Here is a 20140-nt window from a genome sequence, read left to right as displayed (position 1 = left end):
ATGCCATTTACTGATCTCATTATTTATTTCAGAGATTCCTAACGCTTAAGGTTTTGGGGAGACGAAGCCTATGTCACCGTGAGCAAAACTGGTGATGGAATGTGGATCTTCAGTTACAGGCATGCATTGCTTACGGGCACTACAATTAGCACGTGATAAATTGAGCCTGAAACCTGTTTTTTTTTTTCAAGATGCTGCAGATTTTGCCCTGTGGGTTGGAAAATAGCAGGAAGGTTTTTCCAGCGATGATGGCGTTCATTTCGCAAGAGTGATGAGACAGACAACAGAGAGGATCGTGAAGAGGAACCCGCTGAGAAACTGTGTCAGATGCTGCTTTCAGGAAGACGACACAAAGATACTTCTTGTGTTTCCCCAGACATGGCGTAAACAAGCCCCCACCCCCACAACCGACTACCAACCCTCCTTCATACGAGTGTCAGATCAAATTTTGTGTATGGGTGTGAAGACATAATTTATCCTTTCTTTGTAAAGGGCATTAAGAGACATAAACACATATTTTAATGACTATCTGTATCTTGCAAACAACGGATATATCTACATATTTTGGTCTTATAGGGAACTCATGGGAACTCCTTGCTGACAAGGACATGCCTGTTCTTGTCTGTTCTCAGGTAAATATCAAGGACAGCTGTGGCTCTTCAGAAACCAGGCAGGATAAAAAACCTTCTGAACAGGACCAGAGTTGGAGGCCCCAGACATAAAGATTGGGACGATAGTAGCAAAATTGAACTCAGTTTCAGGTGTGTGATAATATCGAGACTCATGTGTTCATGGTGGGCTGACATATTTCACAACGTTGTAAAAGAAAAATAGCTAATGAGAGACTGAAACTAAAATGAAATGAAATGGGCCCCAGTAAAAAAAAACCCCAGTAAAACCAACACATCTGTTTCGCCCTGTTCTGGAACCAGTTTTGCTCCACCAGACCTCCAGCTATCTGATAGAGGTAAGTTTATTAGTAAGACTCAGACGTGTTCTGAGCAGTACAGTGAAATTCTTATGCTATAGAGATGCAGGGTTAGGGTTAGGGTTAGCCGTAAGTGAGCTTACAGTCAGCTGTAAGTGAGATTATTGGAGAGTTGTTCTTTGCTTTTTAAGGTAAATGCTTATAAAAACACAGAGCCGTCGTTTATGGAATTTACAATGTGCTTTATCACTTCTAGTATATTACGACTAAGAGTTCTCAGAAATGGGGAAGGTTTCTCCCTTTGGGAACGCAAGTTTGAAAATACTTATTTAAGGTATGGTTGTTTCAAAATTCTGCCTGTAATATTTAGTTATTAATCTAAACTTAAATAAGGAGATTACCTCAGCCATTGCTAAACATTCAGAAATTCTGAAACGTGCATTACAATGGAGACGGAATAGGGTCTGAATGACTAAATTCATATTGTGACCAAATTAATGTTGTACTGGGATAAAACATCTACTGTAAACCAAGAGCACTGTAGTGATACTGAAGTTCATAAAGAGCTACTCAAACACAATTGTATGAAATATTGTGTCGTTTTCTGCTGTATTGGGATCAGGGCTGACTGAGAATGTAAAAGATCTGTTATCAAGAAATCCTGGAATGAGGAAGCGGGCTCACACCGAGACAGTCAGACCCCCATCATGTGGGCTATGGCCGTACAAGCATCCCAGAAGCAAAGATCTCTAATCTAACCCTAACCCCTAACCCTAACCCTAACCCCTAAACCTAACCTGAGGGCTCTGCATTGTCCTAATAACCAAAAAAGGCCAAATGTGCCCAGTTGAGGTTCAGTGGTAGATTTACGTGGCTGCTGCCAAATTCCGAGAGGGAATCCAAGTTGTCAGTGGGTCTTACCCATGAGGAGTTTCGTCATACCAGATGTAATATAAGTACGGGGGACAGGAGCCAGAGGCATACATGTTTAACGACGGTGACTAAAGAAGCGTAGAAATCGCAGAAGAGGGAGAGAATGTCTGTGGAGATGAGTACTCAGACTGAGAAGGACGTTCCCAACAGAGTCCTGCTTCCACTGGAGACTCAAGAGACCTTGGACCCAAAAGGGTAAGTTAACAGAACTGGAGTTTGAGGATATTTCACATTTAGGGATAAACATAGCTGAAAGGTCTCATACAGATTTAACTAACAAGTAGAGTTACAGTGGCAGGTAAATTGAATCCACCAATGAAGCATTGGAGTTTGGTCCAGAAGTCTTCATGGTGTTTTCTTTTCTTCAAGAAAACAACATTTGGTTCTCAGATTCGCAAAAGTAGGTAAAATGGGATATTTTTTATTAATACAAAGGCCTTTATATCAGGTTCACAGTTTCTGTAGACGTGTCAGAAGCATAAAAGAGAGCTTTGTACATTTTACAACACATCAAATATTTACAGACATGCATCAAAAGATCTACTGTATTAATTTGTCTTGTTGCAAGAAGATGAAATATTTTTTTTTTAAATTAGAAGACAACAAGATGAACGCAATAGCCGTGATCTTCGGGTCCTCAGGCATTAAAAACAGACAGTGATTCTACAGTGGAAATCACTGCATGGGCTTAGGAACATTTCCCTAAAATCACTGTCTGTGAACAGGGTTCATCGCTGCACCCTCAAATGCAGCATGAAACTCTGCCATGCAAAGCAGAAACCACATCTAATCATGATCCAGGAACATCACCGACTGCTCTGGGCCCGAGCTCATTTAAGATGGACTGTGGTCTGAAGAATCACAATTTCAGATTCTTTTCGGAAATGATGGATACCAAATACTCGGGGCTAAAGAGGAGAAGGACCATACAGCTAGTTATCAGACGATAGTTTAAAAGCCAGCATCCGTGATGGTGTGGGAGTGCATTAGTGCCCATGGCTTAGGTAGCTTGGAGGTCTGGGCAAACACCTTTAATGCTGAATGATATATACAGAACTGGGAGCAACATTTGCTGCCATCCAGACAGTGTCTTTTTCAGAGAAGGCCTTGGATATTTCAGCAAAACAATGCCAAACCGCATTCTGCGTGTATCACAACAGCATGGCTCCATAGTACAGGAGTCCGAGTGCTAGACTGACCTGCCTGCAGTTGACTGTTGAACAGTTGAAATCCTATATCACTCAAGAATGGGACAATTTTTCACTTTCAAAACTCCAGCAACTGGTCTCTTCAGTGCCTGAACAATTACAGAATGAAGAGGTGATGTAAAACAGTGGTAAACATGCCCCTGTCCCAAATTTTATGAAATGTGTTGCTGGCATCAAATTGAAATTGAGCATATATTTGTCATAAAACAATAACATTTCTCAGTTTCAGCATTTAATATGTTGTCTTTCTTGTATTTTAAAAAATAATTGTGGGTTTATATGATTTGTAAATCATTGGATCCAGTTTTTTTATTTTGCTTTACAGTGTCCCAGAGTTTTTGCAAATGAGGTTGTTTGTGCTCGATCTGTTCAGTTGCAGATCCTTGGTTTGGTATTTTCAGGATCAGCCTGCATGAGCAAGCAGGTGTAGATAATATACTGACCACTGAGTATGAAATGTTGCCGTGTTATCTCTTCAGAATCATCATCCATCTGACCTCTCCCAAACAGGTCTCCTGCTTCCTCACTTCCTGGTGCCACTGGACCTCAGGCAAAGGCACAGAAGTATGTTGGCATCAGAAACTGGTTAACTGGCGAGTTTCTGCATGACATACTGCATAGGCAGGCTCAGAAGGTAACGTGGAAAACCAACCTGCAGGCTTGTAGCTAAATAGCCTTCAGATCCATCCATCCATCCATTTTCTGTATTCGCTTATCCTAGTAAGGATCACAGGGGGTCCAGAACCTACAGGTATAAGGCAGGGAACAACCCCGCATGGGGCACCAACCCATCACAGGGCACAGGTACACACCATCCACTCACACACCATCCATTCACCCACCATCCACTCACACCATCCGCTCACCCACCATCCACTCACACACCATCCATTCACCCACCATCCACTCACACCATCCGCTCACCCACCATCCACTCACACACCATCCGCTCACACACCATCCACTCATACACTATCCATTCACACATGCACACCTATGGGCAACTTGTTAACTCCAATTAACTTCAACATGTCTGGGGAGGGGAACCAGAGTATCCTGAAGAAACCCCATGACAACATGGGGAGAACATGCAAACTCCACACATGAAGCCATAGGCGAGACTCAAACCCTGGTCTCATAGGTGAGAGGTGGAAGAGATGGAAACTGAGACACAGAGACAATGACAGAGAAAGAGGGGTAGAGACATTGGACAGAGAGAGAGAGAGAGAGAGAGAGACAGAGAGAGAGACAGAGACAGGGAGACAATGGGACAGGGACACAATGAAACAGAGAGACTACTAATAGTCTACTAATCACTGCACCACCCTCGACTTCAAGGAGCAATATTGTGAAATACCCAGTAAATCGGTGGAGCTAGGCCCTGTCCCATTGTCTCTCTGTCTCATTGTCTCCCTGTCCCATTGTCTCTCTGTCTCATTGTCTCCCTGTCCCATTGTCTCTCTGTTTCATTGTCTCCCTGTCCCATTGTCTCTCTGTCTCATTGTCTCCCTGTCCCATTGTCTCTCTGTTTCATTGTGTCCCTGTCCCATTGTCTCCCTGTCTCTGTCTCTCTCTCTGTCTCTCTCTCTCTCTCTCTCTCTCTGTCCAATGTCTCTACCCCTCTTTCTCTGTCATTGTCTCTGTGTCTCAGTTTCCATCTCTCTCTGTCTTCATTTAGGGAAAGTCCTGCAATGGGGGACACTGTCTGGGTTCCATCATGTTTCCACCCCACCTGAGCTCCAAGCCCCCTGAGCTTGAAGACAGCACACAGAGACTCCTAGAGCAGGCCACGGACTTCATCAACCAGTACTACACGGCCATCGGGAGGTGAGCACCCAAAAGGGTTGTGTTAGCTGTGATGTCCGAGGGAGTTTGACATTGGGGGGAGGGACCAAATCTGCCCCGGTGATGGGTTGGGGGGGTTGCCATGAATCACATTGTCACATTGTGAAAGAATGCATGTATGAATGGTTTGAAAATAATTAAAAATATGTTTTTTTGATCAAATAAGGAGAGAGCATGCATTACGGATAGTGTGTAAGTGTGTATGTGTGTAAGTGTGTATGTGTGTAAATGTGTAAGTGTGTATGTGTGTAAGTGTGTATGTGTGTAAATGTGTAAGTGTGTATGTGTGTAAGTGTGTATGTGTGTAAGTGTGTATGTGTGTAAATGTGTAAGTGTGTATGTGTGTAAGTGTGTATGTGTGTAAGTGTGTAAATGTGTAAGTGTGTATGTGTGTAAGTGTGTATGTGTGTATGTGTGTAAGTGTGTATGTGTGTAAGTGTGTATGTGTGTAAGTGTGTAAATGTGTAAGTGTGTATGTGTGTAAGTGTGTATGTGTGTAAATGTGTATGTGTGTAAGTGTGTATGTGTGTGTCCCACACCAGGACCCACATGGAAGCTCATTTCCAGCGCTTGTCCGCTGTGCGGCATTAGATCGAATCTACGGGAACCTACCAACTCCATAAGACAGAGCTGATCTTCGGGGCCAAGCAGGCATGGAGAAACGCGGCCCGATGTGTGGGTCGCATCCAGTGGTCCAAGCTGCAGGTGAGGGGTGAGGAGACGGGTCTTTGTCGAGGAGATGGTTGGCTCAGTGCTTCAGGATGGCGTTTGGTAGCCATCTTACTCACTCACGTCCCCAAGTGAAGGGGGGTTATACTCCTGACCCACAAGCCCCCTAGGTGTGCTTTTATGACAGTAATGACTGACTGCAACCACCACGCTCCACCTCCACAGAACATGCTGCTGGCCACTTGGCATTGATCACCTCCAATGGATGTTCCTGAAGCTCCCCAGCTGAGGCCTTTGTGTCTGCTGGGCCAGTGTCCTGTTTAGATCATGGCAGTAAACTCTTGTTGTCTCTGCCCACCACACTAACCCGTGCACACTCGCACACTGCCACGGGTTCTTCATTTGTCCTGTACTGTGTCCTGTGTTTTCCCTGTGCTGTGTTACTGTCAGGAGTATAACCCGTATGCCCTGTATTTTCCCTGTGCTGTGTTACTGTCAGGAGTATAACCCGTATGCCCTGTATTTTCCCTGACTAAAGGTGTTTGATGCCCGGGATTGCAGTTCTGTAACTGAGATGTTCTCCCACATCTGCAACCACATGATTTATGCTACAAACAAAGGCAACATCAGGTAAGTGAGTAACACCTTCTCATGCATGTGAGAATAGTCCATGAGTGCTGCTCCACTGTGTTCCTTCCTACGCATCCTTCAAATGCAGGTCTGCCATCACGGTGTTCCCTCAGAGGATACCGGGGGCAGAGGACTTCCGTGTGTGGAACTCCCAGCTAATCCGCTATGCAGGGTACATCCAGCCGGATGGCTCTGTGGTCGGGGACCCCGCCAACGTGGAATTCACAGAGGTCAGCCGTCCTACCTCCATGAAATCCCAGCCATGTGTCATGCTATTTTGCTCTTCTCTGGCGTGCTTTCTTGATGTATTTGCAATGAATAATAACTGTTGGCTGATTGTAACACTAAATATTCCTTTTGAAGTTTTTCATGGTCAGGCCCCGGGTTGTTTTCGTGATATACTCTCTCTGCACCGTCCTGTCTGTGCTCTAAGCTTGCTCACTGTCCCCTGTACTCACCTGAAAACTCGTGATGAGTGAGCTTTCGGATTTTTAGCTCCTACCTTGTGGAATGCACTGCCACTGTCTTTGAGAAGTGTGGACAGTGTGGAGTCTTTTAAAAAGCAACATAAGACATTTTTGTTCAAGCAAGCTTATAATGGAAATCAGTCGTACTTACTCTGCTGTTACTCCTTTTACTATGCTGCCTGAGTTATCTATGAGGCAGTCTGAGAAGTGACTGGAGGCATCGTGCTCAGGCAGCTGCTCATTGTCTCTATGTTTTGGTTTGTTGTCTCATTTGTGTGTCTGATTTAATGCCTTTTGTTCATCGTTGTAAAACACTTTGTTTATATATATATATATATATATATATATATATATATATATATATATATATATATATATATATGTTACTATATCTGCTAATTTAGTAAACCTTTGTGAACTACTGAAGGCACTAGTGACGGAACAAGCAATGAATTTGTACTTTGGTAGTAAGTTACTACTAAGTATTTCTGCCCCCTGAAGAAAAGTGCTTTTCCTTACCTTAAGGTGGCAGTGCAGCACAGCTTAAGGAAAAACATTCTTGCCCATCACTACCAACCAGTACAACTGCGTAACTTACTTATGCAACTATCTCTGCTTGCAGTTGCACTGCCTTATTATTTACACGTTATTTGCAACTATAACTGCACATCTGTACCTCATGACATCGCTACCCACATTGTATATATATCTCTTTAAAACTTGTATGTAAATTCCTAATTTTTTTATCCCATGCTTTGCTTTAGTGTACATTAGGTTATCCAACCCTGTCTAACGCTGCTACGTTTCTATCCCACTGTTGTTTTATCTCATGGAGTCTCGTAAAATAACATTTCACTGCAGGTCATGCTGTGTATGTTTGGTACGAATGTGACAAATAAAATTTGAATTTGATTTAAAAACCTGAATAGCCTGAATAGTAAATATCTTTGCTAATTTTCTCTCACAGATTTGCATTCAGATGGGCTGGACACCCCTAGGGGGGCGTTTTGACGTCCTGCCCCTCATCCTCCAGGCCCGGGGAGAGCCCCCACAGATGTTCCCACTGCCTTCTGAGCTGGTCCTGGAAGTTGCCATAACACACCCGACGTGAGTGACCCCGCCCATCCAGAGCCCCACCTCATTTTGTTTTCCTGTTGGCCTTATTGTTCTGTCAGCCAGTCCATTTTCCAGAAAGCAGGGTCACAGGAAGCATAGGACATGAGGACGGGGACATCTCAGACAGCATAGGACATGAGGAAGGGGACACCCCAGACAGCATAAGGCATGAGGACAGGGACACACCAGACAGCATAAGACATGAGGACGGGGACACCCCAGACAGCATAGGGCATGAGGACGGGGACACACCAGACAGCATAAGACATGAGGACGGGGACACCCCAGACAGCATAGGGCATGAGGACGGGGACACACCAGACAGCATAGGGCACGAGGATGGGGACACCCCAGACAGCATAGGACATGAGGACGGGGACACCCCAGACAGCATAAGACATGAGGACGGGGACACCCCAGACAGCATAGGGCATGAGGACGGGGACACACCAGACAGCATAAGACATGAGGACGGGGACACCCCAGACAGCATAGGGCATGAGGACGGGGACACACCAGACAGCATAGGGCACGAGGATGGGGACACCCCAGACAGCATAGGACATGAGGACGGGGACACCCCAGACAGCATAGGACATGAGGACGGGGACATCTCAGACAGCATAGGACATGAGGAAGGGGACACCCCAGACAGCATAAGGCATGAGGACAGGGACACACCAGACAGCATAAGACATGAGGACAGGGACACACCAGACAGCATAAGACATGAGGACGGGGACACCCCAGACAGCATAGGGCATGAGGACGGGGACACCCCAGACAGCATAGGGCATGAGGACGGGGACACCCCAGACAGCATAGGACATGAGGACGGGGACATCTCAGACAGCATAGAACATGAGGACAGGGATACCCCAGACAGCATAGGGCATGAGGACGGGGACACCCCAGACAGCATAGGACATGAGGATGGGGACACACCAGACAGCATAGGACATGAGGACGGGGACACCCCAGACAGCATAGGACATGAGGACGGGGACACCCCAGACAGCATAGGACATGAGGACGGGGACACACCAGACAAGATGCCGGCCCACCACAGGGCATATAGACTCTCTGCGTTTGTATTCTTTCTGTGTGTGTTCATGTTTCTCTTCTGTTCTCTTCTATGTTTGTCTGTCTGTGTGTGTGTCCATCTGTCTGTCTGTGTCTGTGTGTGTGTGTGTGTGTGTGTGTGTGTGTGTGTGTGTGTGTGTGTGTGTGTGTGTGTCCACGGACCCACATGACCAAGGCTGCCCTGGTTCGCGGACCTGGGCCTCCGCTGGTATGGCCTCCCTGCCGTGGCCAATATGATGCTGGACGTAGGGGGGCTGGAATTCACAGCCGTGCCGTTCAACGGCTGGTACATGGGAACAGAGATCGGAACACGCAACTTCTGCGATCCCTGCAGATATAACCTGCTGGAGGTGAGTCTCAGTTAAACTGAAATTAAAACGACAAACCCCGAAAGTAACTTAAATAAAATAATGAGTAGAAACAAAATTTTGTGATTTCTATTTTTAACTTCTATTTTTGAGTTTAAAAGCCTGCCTTTAGGCTACCAGCTAGCAGACATCCCTCCTCTAAGTGACAGTGAGTGTAACCTAGGATACATGACTCAGGATAATGCTTCAGTGATGCTCAGTGATGCTTCACTGATGCTCAGAGATGCTACAGTACACCGATGCTCAGAAATGCTTCAGTGATGCTCTGTGCTGATTTTGCAGGAGGTGGGGCGTCGCATGGGGCTGGATGTCGGCAGGACATCATCCCTCTGGAAGGACAAAGCTGCCGTAGAGATCAACCTCGCAGTGCTGCGCAGCTTCCAGGTGACACTGTGGGCACCGTTATCGTCCATCATCCCACACATACCTCTTTCTGTCCATCCATCCGACTTTTGAACCCTTATCCAGTTCAGGGACATGGGATTTTGACCCACCATGGCCACATATATGTATTAAAAAGGTTGTTTATGTAACCCCCCCCCCTTTTGTTGTATCTACATCTATCTCCATCAGGACTGAATTACAACTGACCATGTGATCAATCTTCACCTGTTGACAATTATTCTTTGAATACAATGGACCTTGCCATTGTGCTCCTTGCCATTGTGCTCCTTGCCATTGTGTTCCTTGCCTTTGTGCTCCTTGCTATTGTGCTCCTGACAGAATAGCTGATTAACACACTGCCAGCTTACCCTTTGCAACCCGTGTAGTGTACTTTAATTTTAAATGCAATTTTCTGTCTGTACCTGCAGCAGGAAAATGTGACAATCATGGACCACCATGCAGCCACTGAGTCATTCATGAAGCACCTGAGTAACGAGTACCACACTCGGGGAGGCTGCCCAGCAGATTGGGTGTGGATCGTGCCTCCCATCTCAGGCAGCCTTACACCTGTTTTCCATCAAGAGATGTTAAACTACGCCCTCACTCCCTCCTTCCTATACCAGGTGCATTTCTCCCAGAAAGCTGCAGGCTGGCTGGCTAACGGTACTGGCCCTGGAGGGATCGTTTGTCATGTCTTCATCTCTCAATGTCATTTTAGGTCGACCCCTGGAAGCTTCCCGGCTTCAGTATAACACAAGGCGTTCGGAGAAAGATAAGCTTCAGAAATGTGGCTGAGTAAGAGCTGGGGAAACAATTTCATTACTTACAAAAAAGAGACTGATCCCATCCGTTTGTGGTATTTCTATGACTGGGTGCTTGTCAGTCTGCGTATTGTGTACACACATATGTGCCTGTTTCTCTGACTGTGTCTGTCTCTTATTTTTGATAATGTAATTTGATAATTCGTTCTTGTCCAGCAACCAGAAAAAAACCTCACACTGGTCCATTCGGACTATTGTGGTGCTGAAGTATTAACCACTGCATGGCTGCACTCAAGTTCTCATGGCTGAAGTGGTTTGTCGTATGGGGGGTGCGGCACCGCACTGCATGCAGTGCATGCTCCTTACCTCTCTCTTCTATTTATGATTGTTCGCTCTTGTGTCTGCCTGCTGTGTGTGAATGTGGGTCTTTGTGTCTTTCTCTTGTTTATGGGTGTGTGTGTGTGTGTCTTTATGTCTGTCTATTTTTTTACCAATGCATCTTTGTATATATTTTTTGCCATCTTCTGTGCTCCTGCAGAGCAGTGAAGTTCTCTGCTGTGATGATGGTGAAGGCTATGGGGAAGCGCGTGAAGGCCCAGATCCTCTATGCCTCAGAGACGGGACGTTCTCAAAGCTATGCCAACATCCTGAGAGACATCTTCAAGCGGGCCTTTAACCCCCAGGTAACCTGAGAGACGTCAGCTTAAGACTGCAGTATATGTCTCAATGATATTTAGCAGTTCATTTTAATATGGCCAGACAGACGGAGGCCCTGAATTGGCAAAGAGGGTGGCAGTATCGGAAGGACCATCATTTTATTAGCAAGGTAGTATAAAGAACATATATATATATAGTACATAAATAAAAAACTAACAAGTGGAATGGTTGAACTTATCTGTGAGTTTTCCCCTATTCCCCTTTTTGCCAACAGTACAGGACCATTAACGCACAAAATACAATTTTTACTACCATGCAATTAAGCATTAATTAATTTTGTATTCCATTTTGTATTTTTTGTCTTGCATTTCTCTGGCACTATGGTCACGCTAGTAAGAGTCGTATTGTCCAGTATACACAACAATAAAAGACCTCAAACACTGGGCCTTATACTGTTATGGGCAGGTGGTCTGCATGGACGACTACGACGTGGTGAACCTGACACACGAGAACCTAGTCCTGGTGGTGACAAGCACATTTGGGAATGGGGACCCCCCAGAGAATGGAGAGGTATGACTGGGGATGTCAGACAATGGGGGCTCAGTGATGGGTCAGACGGCTGGGCAGGTCTCCAAAGCGGCCCATGCACCGAGTGTAGTGTGAGCCCCTCACACGCATGCCCATGCACCGAGTATAGTGTGAGGCCCTCACACGCATGCCCATGCACCGAGTGTAGTGTGAGCCCCTCACACGCATGCCCATGCGCCGAGTATAGTGTGAGCTCCTCACACGCATGCCCATGCACCGAGTGTAGTGTGAGCCCCTTACATGCATATGTTTTACACACAGAAATTTGCCAAAGCACTGATGGAGATGATGCACCCTGCACTGGAGCAAGAGCACCACAAGAGGTCAGTGTCTTCTTGCAAAAGCGTCCCCGGTGGTCATTAAGAACATTATAGTTGTATAAACATTTTATCATGCGAGAGGGTTTCTATGTTAACTCACCAGAATATCATTAGCATCAAAGATCCAGAGTACTTCTCTTATTATTGACTGTCATACTGTCCACCGAAGGAGCTACAAGATCCGCTACAACAGCTTACCTAAGTTGGATGACAATCCTGTCAGGCTGAAGAGACCCCCAAGTGCGCCCAGTACGACAGACAGTGTTGGCCCACTAGGAACTCTCAGGTATTCCAGTTTGGGGGAACATGTTTGTGGCTTCAGTTTATCACATGAATCACATGATGTTGGATGAGAGTAAGGGCTCACATGAGGTTCTGGCTTTGGTTTGTGGCTTCTGCCTGTTCTGTAAATGGGTTCTATCTGTTTTTACATCTTAGTTAGGTGTTATACATATGCTGTGTTCTGCTTGTATCCCCAGTGCCCTCTGTGATCCGTGGTTTCATACATTCACTCTATGTATGTGATTCTGGCAGGTTCTCTGTGTTTGGTCTGGGCTCACGGGCCTACCAACACTTTTGTGCATTTGCTCATGCTGTGGACACACGTCTAGAGGAGCTAGGTGGGGAGCGAATCCTGGAGGTGGGCGTGGGTGATGAGCTGAGCGGCCAGGAGGAGGCTTTCCGGACCTGGGCCAAGGATGTCTTCAGGGTGAGTTGGCCTCAGACAGTGATATCAGGCAGCTGCATTTGCAAGGGGAGATGGAGTGGAGTGTCATGTCACAGACCTTATGAGGATAAAACAATATGTCCAAAATTTGGCATTTTTCTGAACTAAGGAATGATGAATTTATGAATTTGTAAATGAACTGTAAAGAAGCAAATGATTGGCGGATACCTTTAATTTATTTTTAGTATGTAACAGATGTGATCATTACTGATCAGACTAGTCACGGAATTAATTTGTACCTTAAATTAAATGAAAAATTTTGCTATAGATTTCAGGACCAGAATAGGAAAAGCACTTGCTGCATGATGTAGCACAGCTGGCATAGAATTGACCTTAAAGCACAGGTTAATGCCCAGGTCAGCATTTGGATAAGCACCGGGATAATCACCAGGATAGGCACCAGGATAATCACCAGGATAGACACCAGGATAGACACCAGGATAAGCACCAGGATAGGTACCAGGATAGGTACCAGGATAAGCACCAGGATAGGTACCAGGATAAGCACCAGGATAAGCACCAGGATAATCACCAGGATAGGCACCAGGATAAGCACCAGGATAGGTACCAGGATAATCACCAGGATAGGTACCAGGTTAGGCACCAGAATAAGAACCGGGATAGGAACCAGGATAAGCACCAGGATAGGTGCCAGGATAATCACCAGGATAGGTACCAGGACAAGCACCAGGATAAGCACCAGGTTAGGCACCAGAATAAGAACCGGGATAGGCACCAGGATAAGCACCAGGATAGGTACCAGGATAGATACCAGGATAATCACCAGGATAGGTACCAGGATAGGCACCAGGATAGGCACCAGGATAATCACCAGGATAGGTACCAGGATAAGCACCAGGATAGGTACCAGGATAGGCACCAGGATAAGCACCAGGTTAGGCACCAGAATAAGAACCGGGATAGGAACCAGGATAAGCACCAGGATAGGCACCGGGATAAGCACCAGGATAAGCAGCGAGGTAAGCACTGGGATAAGCATCAGGATAGGCACCAGGATAGACATCGAGATAAGCACCAGGATAAGCAGCGAGGTAAGCACCGGGATAAGCACCGGGATAAGCACCAGGATAAGCATCAGGATAAGCAGCAGGATAAGCACCGGGATAAGCAGCAGGATAAGCATCAGGATAAGGCACCAGGTACTCAGGTTGGCATTCATGTCATTTGGCGGCTTCCAGGTGGCCTGTGACACTTTCTGCATCGCTGATGACTCTCAGCTGGATAAGGAGGATGACATCTTTTCCTGCCAATGGGAGGCTGACATGTATCGGGTTTCTGTCAAGTCCACTCACACTGATGTCTCGACAGGTAATTCTGCTCATGGAAAGTGCTCTGTGACAATAACTGTTGTTAAAAGCGCTATATAAATCAATTGAATTGAATTGAATTGCTATAACTGTGAACAAGTATAACAGGAGTGTTCAGATGGGATGTCTATGGAAAAAAATATAATGGAGTGATAAATATTCCTGTAGTCCACGTAGCTCTTCGTTCATGCATCACTGAGGTGCACTGATCTTCATAAAATTTGAAGAATGTTTCATATTTCTCAGCCTTGTCAAAGCTTCACAAGAAGCAGGTGTCAGTGGCAACAATCATCTCCACACAGAACCTGCAGAGTGAGCAGTCCAGGTGTGTGCTCCTGTGATGCTTAACCCTAAGCCTAACCCTAAGCCTAACCCTAACCCTCCCTTCACTTTGAGGGTCCATGGTGTGCCATAGTTAGTGGTGCATTCACAATATTAACGTACCACACATAACATATTCAGGGACTGATCATGTGATTAACTGGTTGACTGATTATCTGACTCATTTATTGATGATAAACTGATGAGTTAATTGACTTGCAGTGATATACAGTGTGCTGATTCATACCTTCCTCTATGCCAGCCGTATCACCCTGCTGGTGAAGTTGAAAACTGATGGGCAGCAGCAGTTGCAGTACCAGCCTGGCGACCACCTGGGCATCTACCCCACCAACCCATCCTCTCTGGTGCAGGCCGTGTTAGGCCGTATTCCTGACCTGCCTCCCCTCCACAGCAGTGTTGCCACTGAGATACTGAAGGGCAGGAATGGTAGGTACACTTTTGGGGTAGGGAGCCTAGCTGATTCCAAACTCCCTCGCTCCCGTCCTGGAGATGTACACATTAACTTTAGGTTTTTCCCAATACTGAGATTGCAAAGATTGTACTTGTGGTCTTGGTATAGTCAGTCTTGCGAACTCGCCCTGCAAGTACAAATTAGGGATGCAATGGATCATGAGATTGTTCTCACTTGGCGAGAATGCAATGGAACAAATTTTATGGATGAATAAATAGACTGAATATAATGTATAGAAGGAAGTGTGTCTTGTTCATGCACTAAAATGCCTGTCCCACAGGCCACAGTGTGTGGGTCCCAGAGGATAGACTCCCCCCTTGCACCCTCCACCAGGCCCTGTCCAACCTTCTGGACCTCAGCAGCCCCCCCAGCCCACACTTCCTGCAGCTCCTCTCTCAGCAGGCCACTGTAGAAGATGAACGACAGAGACTGTATGTCCTCGGACAGGTAATGAGGAAGAGGAGCCAGCACTGATCACATGATGGCAGCAGGGAGTCTACGGGATTGTCAGGGGTTACATGTATGTACATGTATGTAACATGTATGTATGAGGTGGGATGCAGTGTGGATCAGTGGTGACTGCATAGTAATAATGACATGTACTTGGGGCCGGTTACATTAGCATGACATGTGTTGTGTGTGTATGTGGAGGGGGGCGTGGAGTACGAAGTCTGGCGCTGGGGGCTCATGCCCACCCTCGAGGAGGTGCTGGAGGAGTTCCCGTCGGTCCGACTGCCGTGCTCCCTGCTTCTCAGCCGGCTGCCTCTGCTGCAGCCCCGCTACTATTCCATCAGCTCCTCCCCACATGCCTGTCCAGGCCAAATACACACCACAGTCGCCGTGGTCCGGTACCACACACAGGGTGAGTGTGGAGACGCCACCATTTCAGAACCACATGAAGAATATTGCCTAGTCCTGGCATGTTCACATTCTTCATGTGTTCCGACAGCAATATGCAGCCGTTCCCATAATAAGTACGTATATTAGCGCAGTACCGTGTTCTGACAGGTGACCGAGGCCCCCTGCGTCTGGGGCTTTGCTCTGATTGGCTTCTCCACATCTCCCCTGGACAGACCATTCCCTGTTTCGTCAGAAGGTAAGGATGGTCGAATGTGGCTGGAAGAGCGTCTCTTTGGGGTTTGGTTGGCAGATTCCTCTTCTGTAATATTGTGAAGCTATTTCGATGATGCTGCAGCTATTACCAAGTGCACCAGGCAAAAACATCTATTTCTCTATCACCCTGTTTCCCCCTTACAGGGCACCCTCGTTCCATTTGCCCTCGGATGATTCTGTCCCCTGCATCCTAGTGGGACCTGGGACAGGCATTGCCCCCTTCCGAAGCTTTTGGCAACAGAGGCTGTATGAGATTGAGGAGGCAGGTCAGTGCAATCATGGGAGTCAGAGATACCAGTTAGGCAGGTCAGTGGAATCCTGGGAGTCAGAGATATCAGTTAGGCAGGTCAGTGCAATCATGGGAGTCGGAGATACCAGTTAGGCAGGTCAGTGCAATCATGGGAGTCGGAGATACCAGTTAGGCAGGTCAGTGCAATCATGGGAGTCGGAGATACCAGTTAGTCAGGTCAGTGCAATCATGGGAGTCGGAGATACCAGTTAGGCAGGTCAGTGCAATCATGGGAGTCGGAGATACCAGTTAGGCAGGTCAGTGCAATCATGGGAGTCGGAGATACCAGTTAGGCAGGTCAGTGGAATCCTGGGAGTCTGAGATACCAGTTAGGCAGGTCAGTGCAATCATGGGAGTCAGAGATACCAGTTAGGCAGGTCAGTGGAATCCTGGGAGTCAGAGATACCAGTTAGGCAGGTCAGTGCAATCATGGGAGTCAGAGATACCAGTTAGGCAGGTCAGTGCAATCATGGGAGTCAGAGATACCAGTTAGGCAGGTCAGTGCAATCATGGGAGTCAGAGATACCAGTTAGGCAGGTCAGTGCAATCATGGGAGCCGGAGATACCAGTTAGGCAGGTCAGTGGAATCCTGGCAGTCGGAGATACCAGTTAGGCAGGTCAGTGCAATCCTGGCAGTTGAAGATATCAGTTAGATATCAGTCAGTTACAAATGACTGGTAAATTATGTGTATTTATACTTAATTAGCCTCTGCCTCCTTCTTCATTCATGCCACTAAAAAGTTCTTATACCAAACAAGTTAAATATGTGGTGTTGAGGAAAAAACCCAATATTATGAGCCCTTACTCACTGTAGTACCTACTGTTATCTACAAGAATTCTAGTCCCTGAACTATGGAATATGATACAGGCAAATTAAAAAAAACTGTTTAATTAGTGTTAACACACCAGACCCACAATTAGCCAAGGCTAAGATAGAATGACCTTCACTGTGAGGAATGACATGCTAAGGTTAAGGCAGAAACGTTTGGCTTTTGGTTATGATACAATAACCAGACAATGGTGCGCAGCCACGCCTAACAAACCACACTGTACTCAGGGAGGACTCCGCAGGGATTGACGCTGGTCTTTGGCTGCCGTAATTCCAAGTTTGACCACATCTACCGGGAGGAGGTGGAGGATGCCAGGATGAGGGGGGCCTTCAGAGCCGTCCACACGGCTTATTCCCGGGAAAAGGTATAGCAGCAGCCCTTCAATGCTACACTCTCAGAAAAAAGGGTAAAAATTTGTACCTATGCTTGTCACTGAGGCTGTACCCATGTACCTTTTAAGGTACTGAATTGATTCTAAGGAACATACCAAAGGTACAAACAGCATTAATGTACCATAAATGGTACAGAAATGTTCCTCGGAGGTACGATAAGCTACAGGTAAGGGTACAATTGGCAGACCCTTGAGGGAACAGTCCCAGTGTACAGGCTTTAAAGAAAATAAATTCACCCTTTTTGCTGTCAAAATGTCCAAAGTTTTTGTGGATTAGAATGAAATCAAATAGCTGACAATATTTAAAAATATTGGGGTAAATTTTAATATAATTCATAATCTGACTGATATTTACACAAGTGGTTCCAGTTTCTTGGCTTTCACACATTTACAAAATAACTTCGGGATAACTTTCTTGATAAATTGACGAATGACATTCATGTCATAGTCACAAGTCTAGCTCCCTCATCACCAGCATCTTCTGGCTGCCCACAACAGGACATGGAGCCTTTAAGCGACAGGGATCCTCCACTTCGCTACGTCCAGCATATTCTCCGGCAGCGAATTGGGCAGGAGGTGTGCCAGACTCTGTGCCGGGATACGGGCCACATTTATGTCTGCGGGGATGTTACCATGGCGACGGATGTCCTGGCAACACTCCAGGAGATCCTGATGGAGCGAGAGGGGATGACCAAAGATGAGACAGCAGACTTCCTCACCAATCTGAAGGTTGACTTTTGCAGAACCCGTAGATCTGATAATACACGCTAATTAGCAAATTAGGAGTTCACTGATAAAGCATGTAACACTTATTTTTAGCAGATACTTAAATCCAAAGTGATATGCAGTTCACAAAGCAGGGTCCGCAGGTCCTGCAGCGATTGGGTTTAAGGGCCTTGCTCCTATTTGGTGAAATCACTCTGCTGGCCAGGGGATTTGAACCTGTGACATTCCGATTATGGACACAGAGTGCTATCCTGCAGAAACCTTTATCAGCACAGGATTAGCACTGGAAAACACTGCATCAAAGCATAGTTTGTAGGCTGTAGTGAACATTGTACCAGTCCTCTCACTACTGATTGGTGGAACCTGAAAGGCTGAGCCACAACCAGTGCACCCTGTAACTCTAGGAGGCTGGAACTGTACACCAACTGCATCAGCTGCGTAGAGCTAAAAACTGGCCAGACATAATTTCTGATTCACTGACGACCTGGAGGACTTCAGTCATGGCAAACCTGCATGCATAATTCTAGTATAATTCATATGCGTCAAGTCCACAGTGTCCATCATTCTCTTCCCTTTTAAAGAGGCTATTCTTTGTTCAGACTTACTAAACAATCTACTATGAATTGTTCGGTTTTTATATGCATGCCTTTTGTCTTGCAGGACCACGGTCGCTACCACGAAGATATTTTTGGGGTTACGCTGCGCACACATGAGGTTACCTCAATGCTCCGTGGGCAGCTTCGTGTCCAGCAGGAGAAGCCCGAAAGGAAGCCCCTCAAATGAGATACTTTGGCTCACAAGACCCACTAATTTTCTAGCTTATGTGAAGCTTTGTAGGATTGGGTGGCGGGCAGAAGATGTCGGTCATGAAAACCTGGGGGGCAGAGACTCTAACTTAAGCCCCCCAGCACTGATGGAGGGAAGGAGCGGTTACAGTGGATATCTTTGATTTTAACATGGCTGACAGTTTCAGGGGTCTAACTAGCTACATTCTAGATAAAACACGTATTTCAATAAATCAAACAGACGTGTTTTCCTTGGGTCTCTTCGCAATGCTTTATAAATTCTAGATAAATACTGTCTGATAACTCTGTGTTCATAATACATTGTTTGCTGTGTGTGATATACTCTGCATACTATCATTAACATAATGCAGATAATGTTTTTTATGACAATAAATAGACATGAAACACACATTGTTTTTTCTAGCATTCAGGGGTTTGGTTTTCATGCTTCTGACACCAGGTTCTGCATCTTTGTTCTGTCTGTGTACCGTGTACATTCTCTACATTAGATATTTGCCCTATACTGTATATTTGCAGGGGGAGCACAGTGGTGTGGTGGTCAGCACTGTCACCTCATACCTCTGGGACCTGGATTCCAGTCTCCACTAGGGTTCATATATGTGGAGTTTGCATGTTTTCCCAGTGTCATCGTGGGGCGCCCCATCCTGGGTTGTTCCCTGCCTTGTGCCCTGTGATGGGTTGGCGCCCCATCCTGGGTTGTTCCCTGCCTTGTGCCCTGTGATGGGTTGGCGCCCCATCCTGGGTTGTTCCCTGCCTTGTGCCCTGTGATGGGTTGGTGCCCCATCCTGGGTTGTTTCCCTGCCTTGTGCCCTGTGATGGGTTGGCGCCCCATCCTGGGTTGTTCCCTGCCTTGTGCCCTGTGATGGGTTGGCGCCCCATCCTGGGTTGTTCCCTGCCTTGTGCCCTGTGATGGGTTGGTGCCCCATCCTGGGTTGTTCCCTGCCTTGTGCCCTGTGATGGGTTGGCGCCCCATCCTGGGTTGTTCCCTGCCTTGTGCCCTGTGATGGGTTGGTGCCCCATCCTGGGTTGTTTCCCTGCCTTGTGCCCTGTGATGGGTTGGCGCCCCATCCTGGGTTGTTCCCTGCCTTGTGCCCTGTGATGGGTTGGCGCCCCATCCTGGGTTGTTCCCTGCCTTGTGCCCTGTGATGGGTTGGCGCCCCAGCCTGGGTTGTTCCTGCCT

The 20140-nt window shown here is 46.6% G+C and overlaps 1 protein-coding gene across 1 annotated transcript; it reads left to right on the top strand.

Moving 5' to 3' along the window:
- The first annotated feature begins 5487 nt into the window (after positions 1-5487).
- Positions 5488-19304, top strand: LOC125727452 (nitric oxide synthase, brain-like). The gene is made up of 23 exons (XM_049004156.1): positions 5488-5619; positions 6122-6213; positions 6302-6443; positions 7648-7787; positions 9055-9229; positions 9530-9631; positions 10060-10254; positions 10350-10426; positions 10931-11075; positions 11515-11619; positions 11899-11960; positions 12127-12243; positions 12492-12666; positions 13884-14013; positions 14259-14337; positions 14596-14780; positions 15086-15252; positions 15457-15667; positions 15814-15901; positions 16063-16184; positions 17265-17401; positions 17927-18157; positions 18815-19304. Exons 2-23 carry the CDS (start codon positions 6158-6160, stop codon positions 18935-18937), a joined length of 2964 nt encoding a protein of 987 aa, XP_048860113.1. The 5' UTR covers positions 5488-5619; positions 6122-6157; the 3' UTR covers positions 18938-19304.
- Positions 19305-20140: the final 836 nt, after the last annotated feature.

The sequence above is a fragment of the Brienomyrus brachyistius genome, unplaced genomic scaffold (genome assembly GCF_023856365.1).
Source record: "Brienomyrus brachyistius isolate T26 unplaced genomic scaffold, BBRACH_0.4 scaffold98, whole genome shotgun sequence".
Taxonomy (NCBI): Eukaryota; Metazoa; Chordata; class Actinopteri; order Osteoglossiformes; family Mormyridae; genus Brienomyrus; species Brienomyrus brachyistius.
Note: the sequence above shows the minus strand (reverse complement) of the source record. Positions and strands in the feature narration are given on the sequence as shown.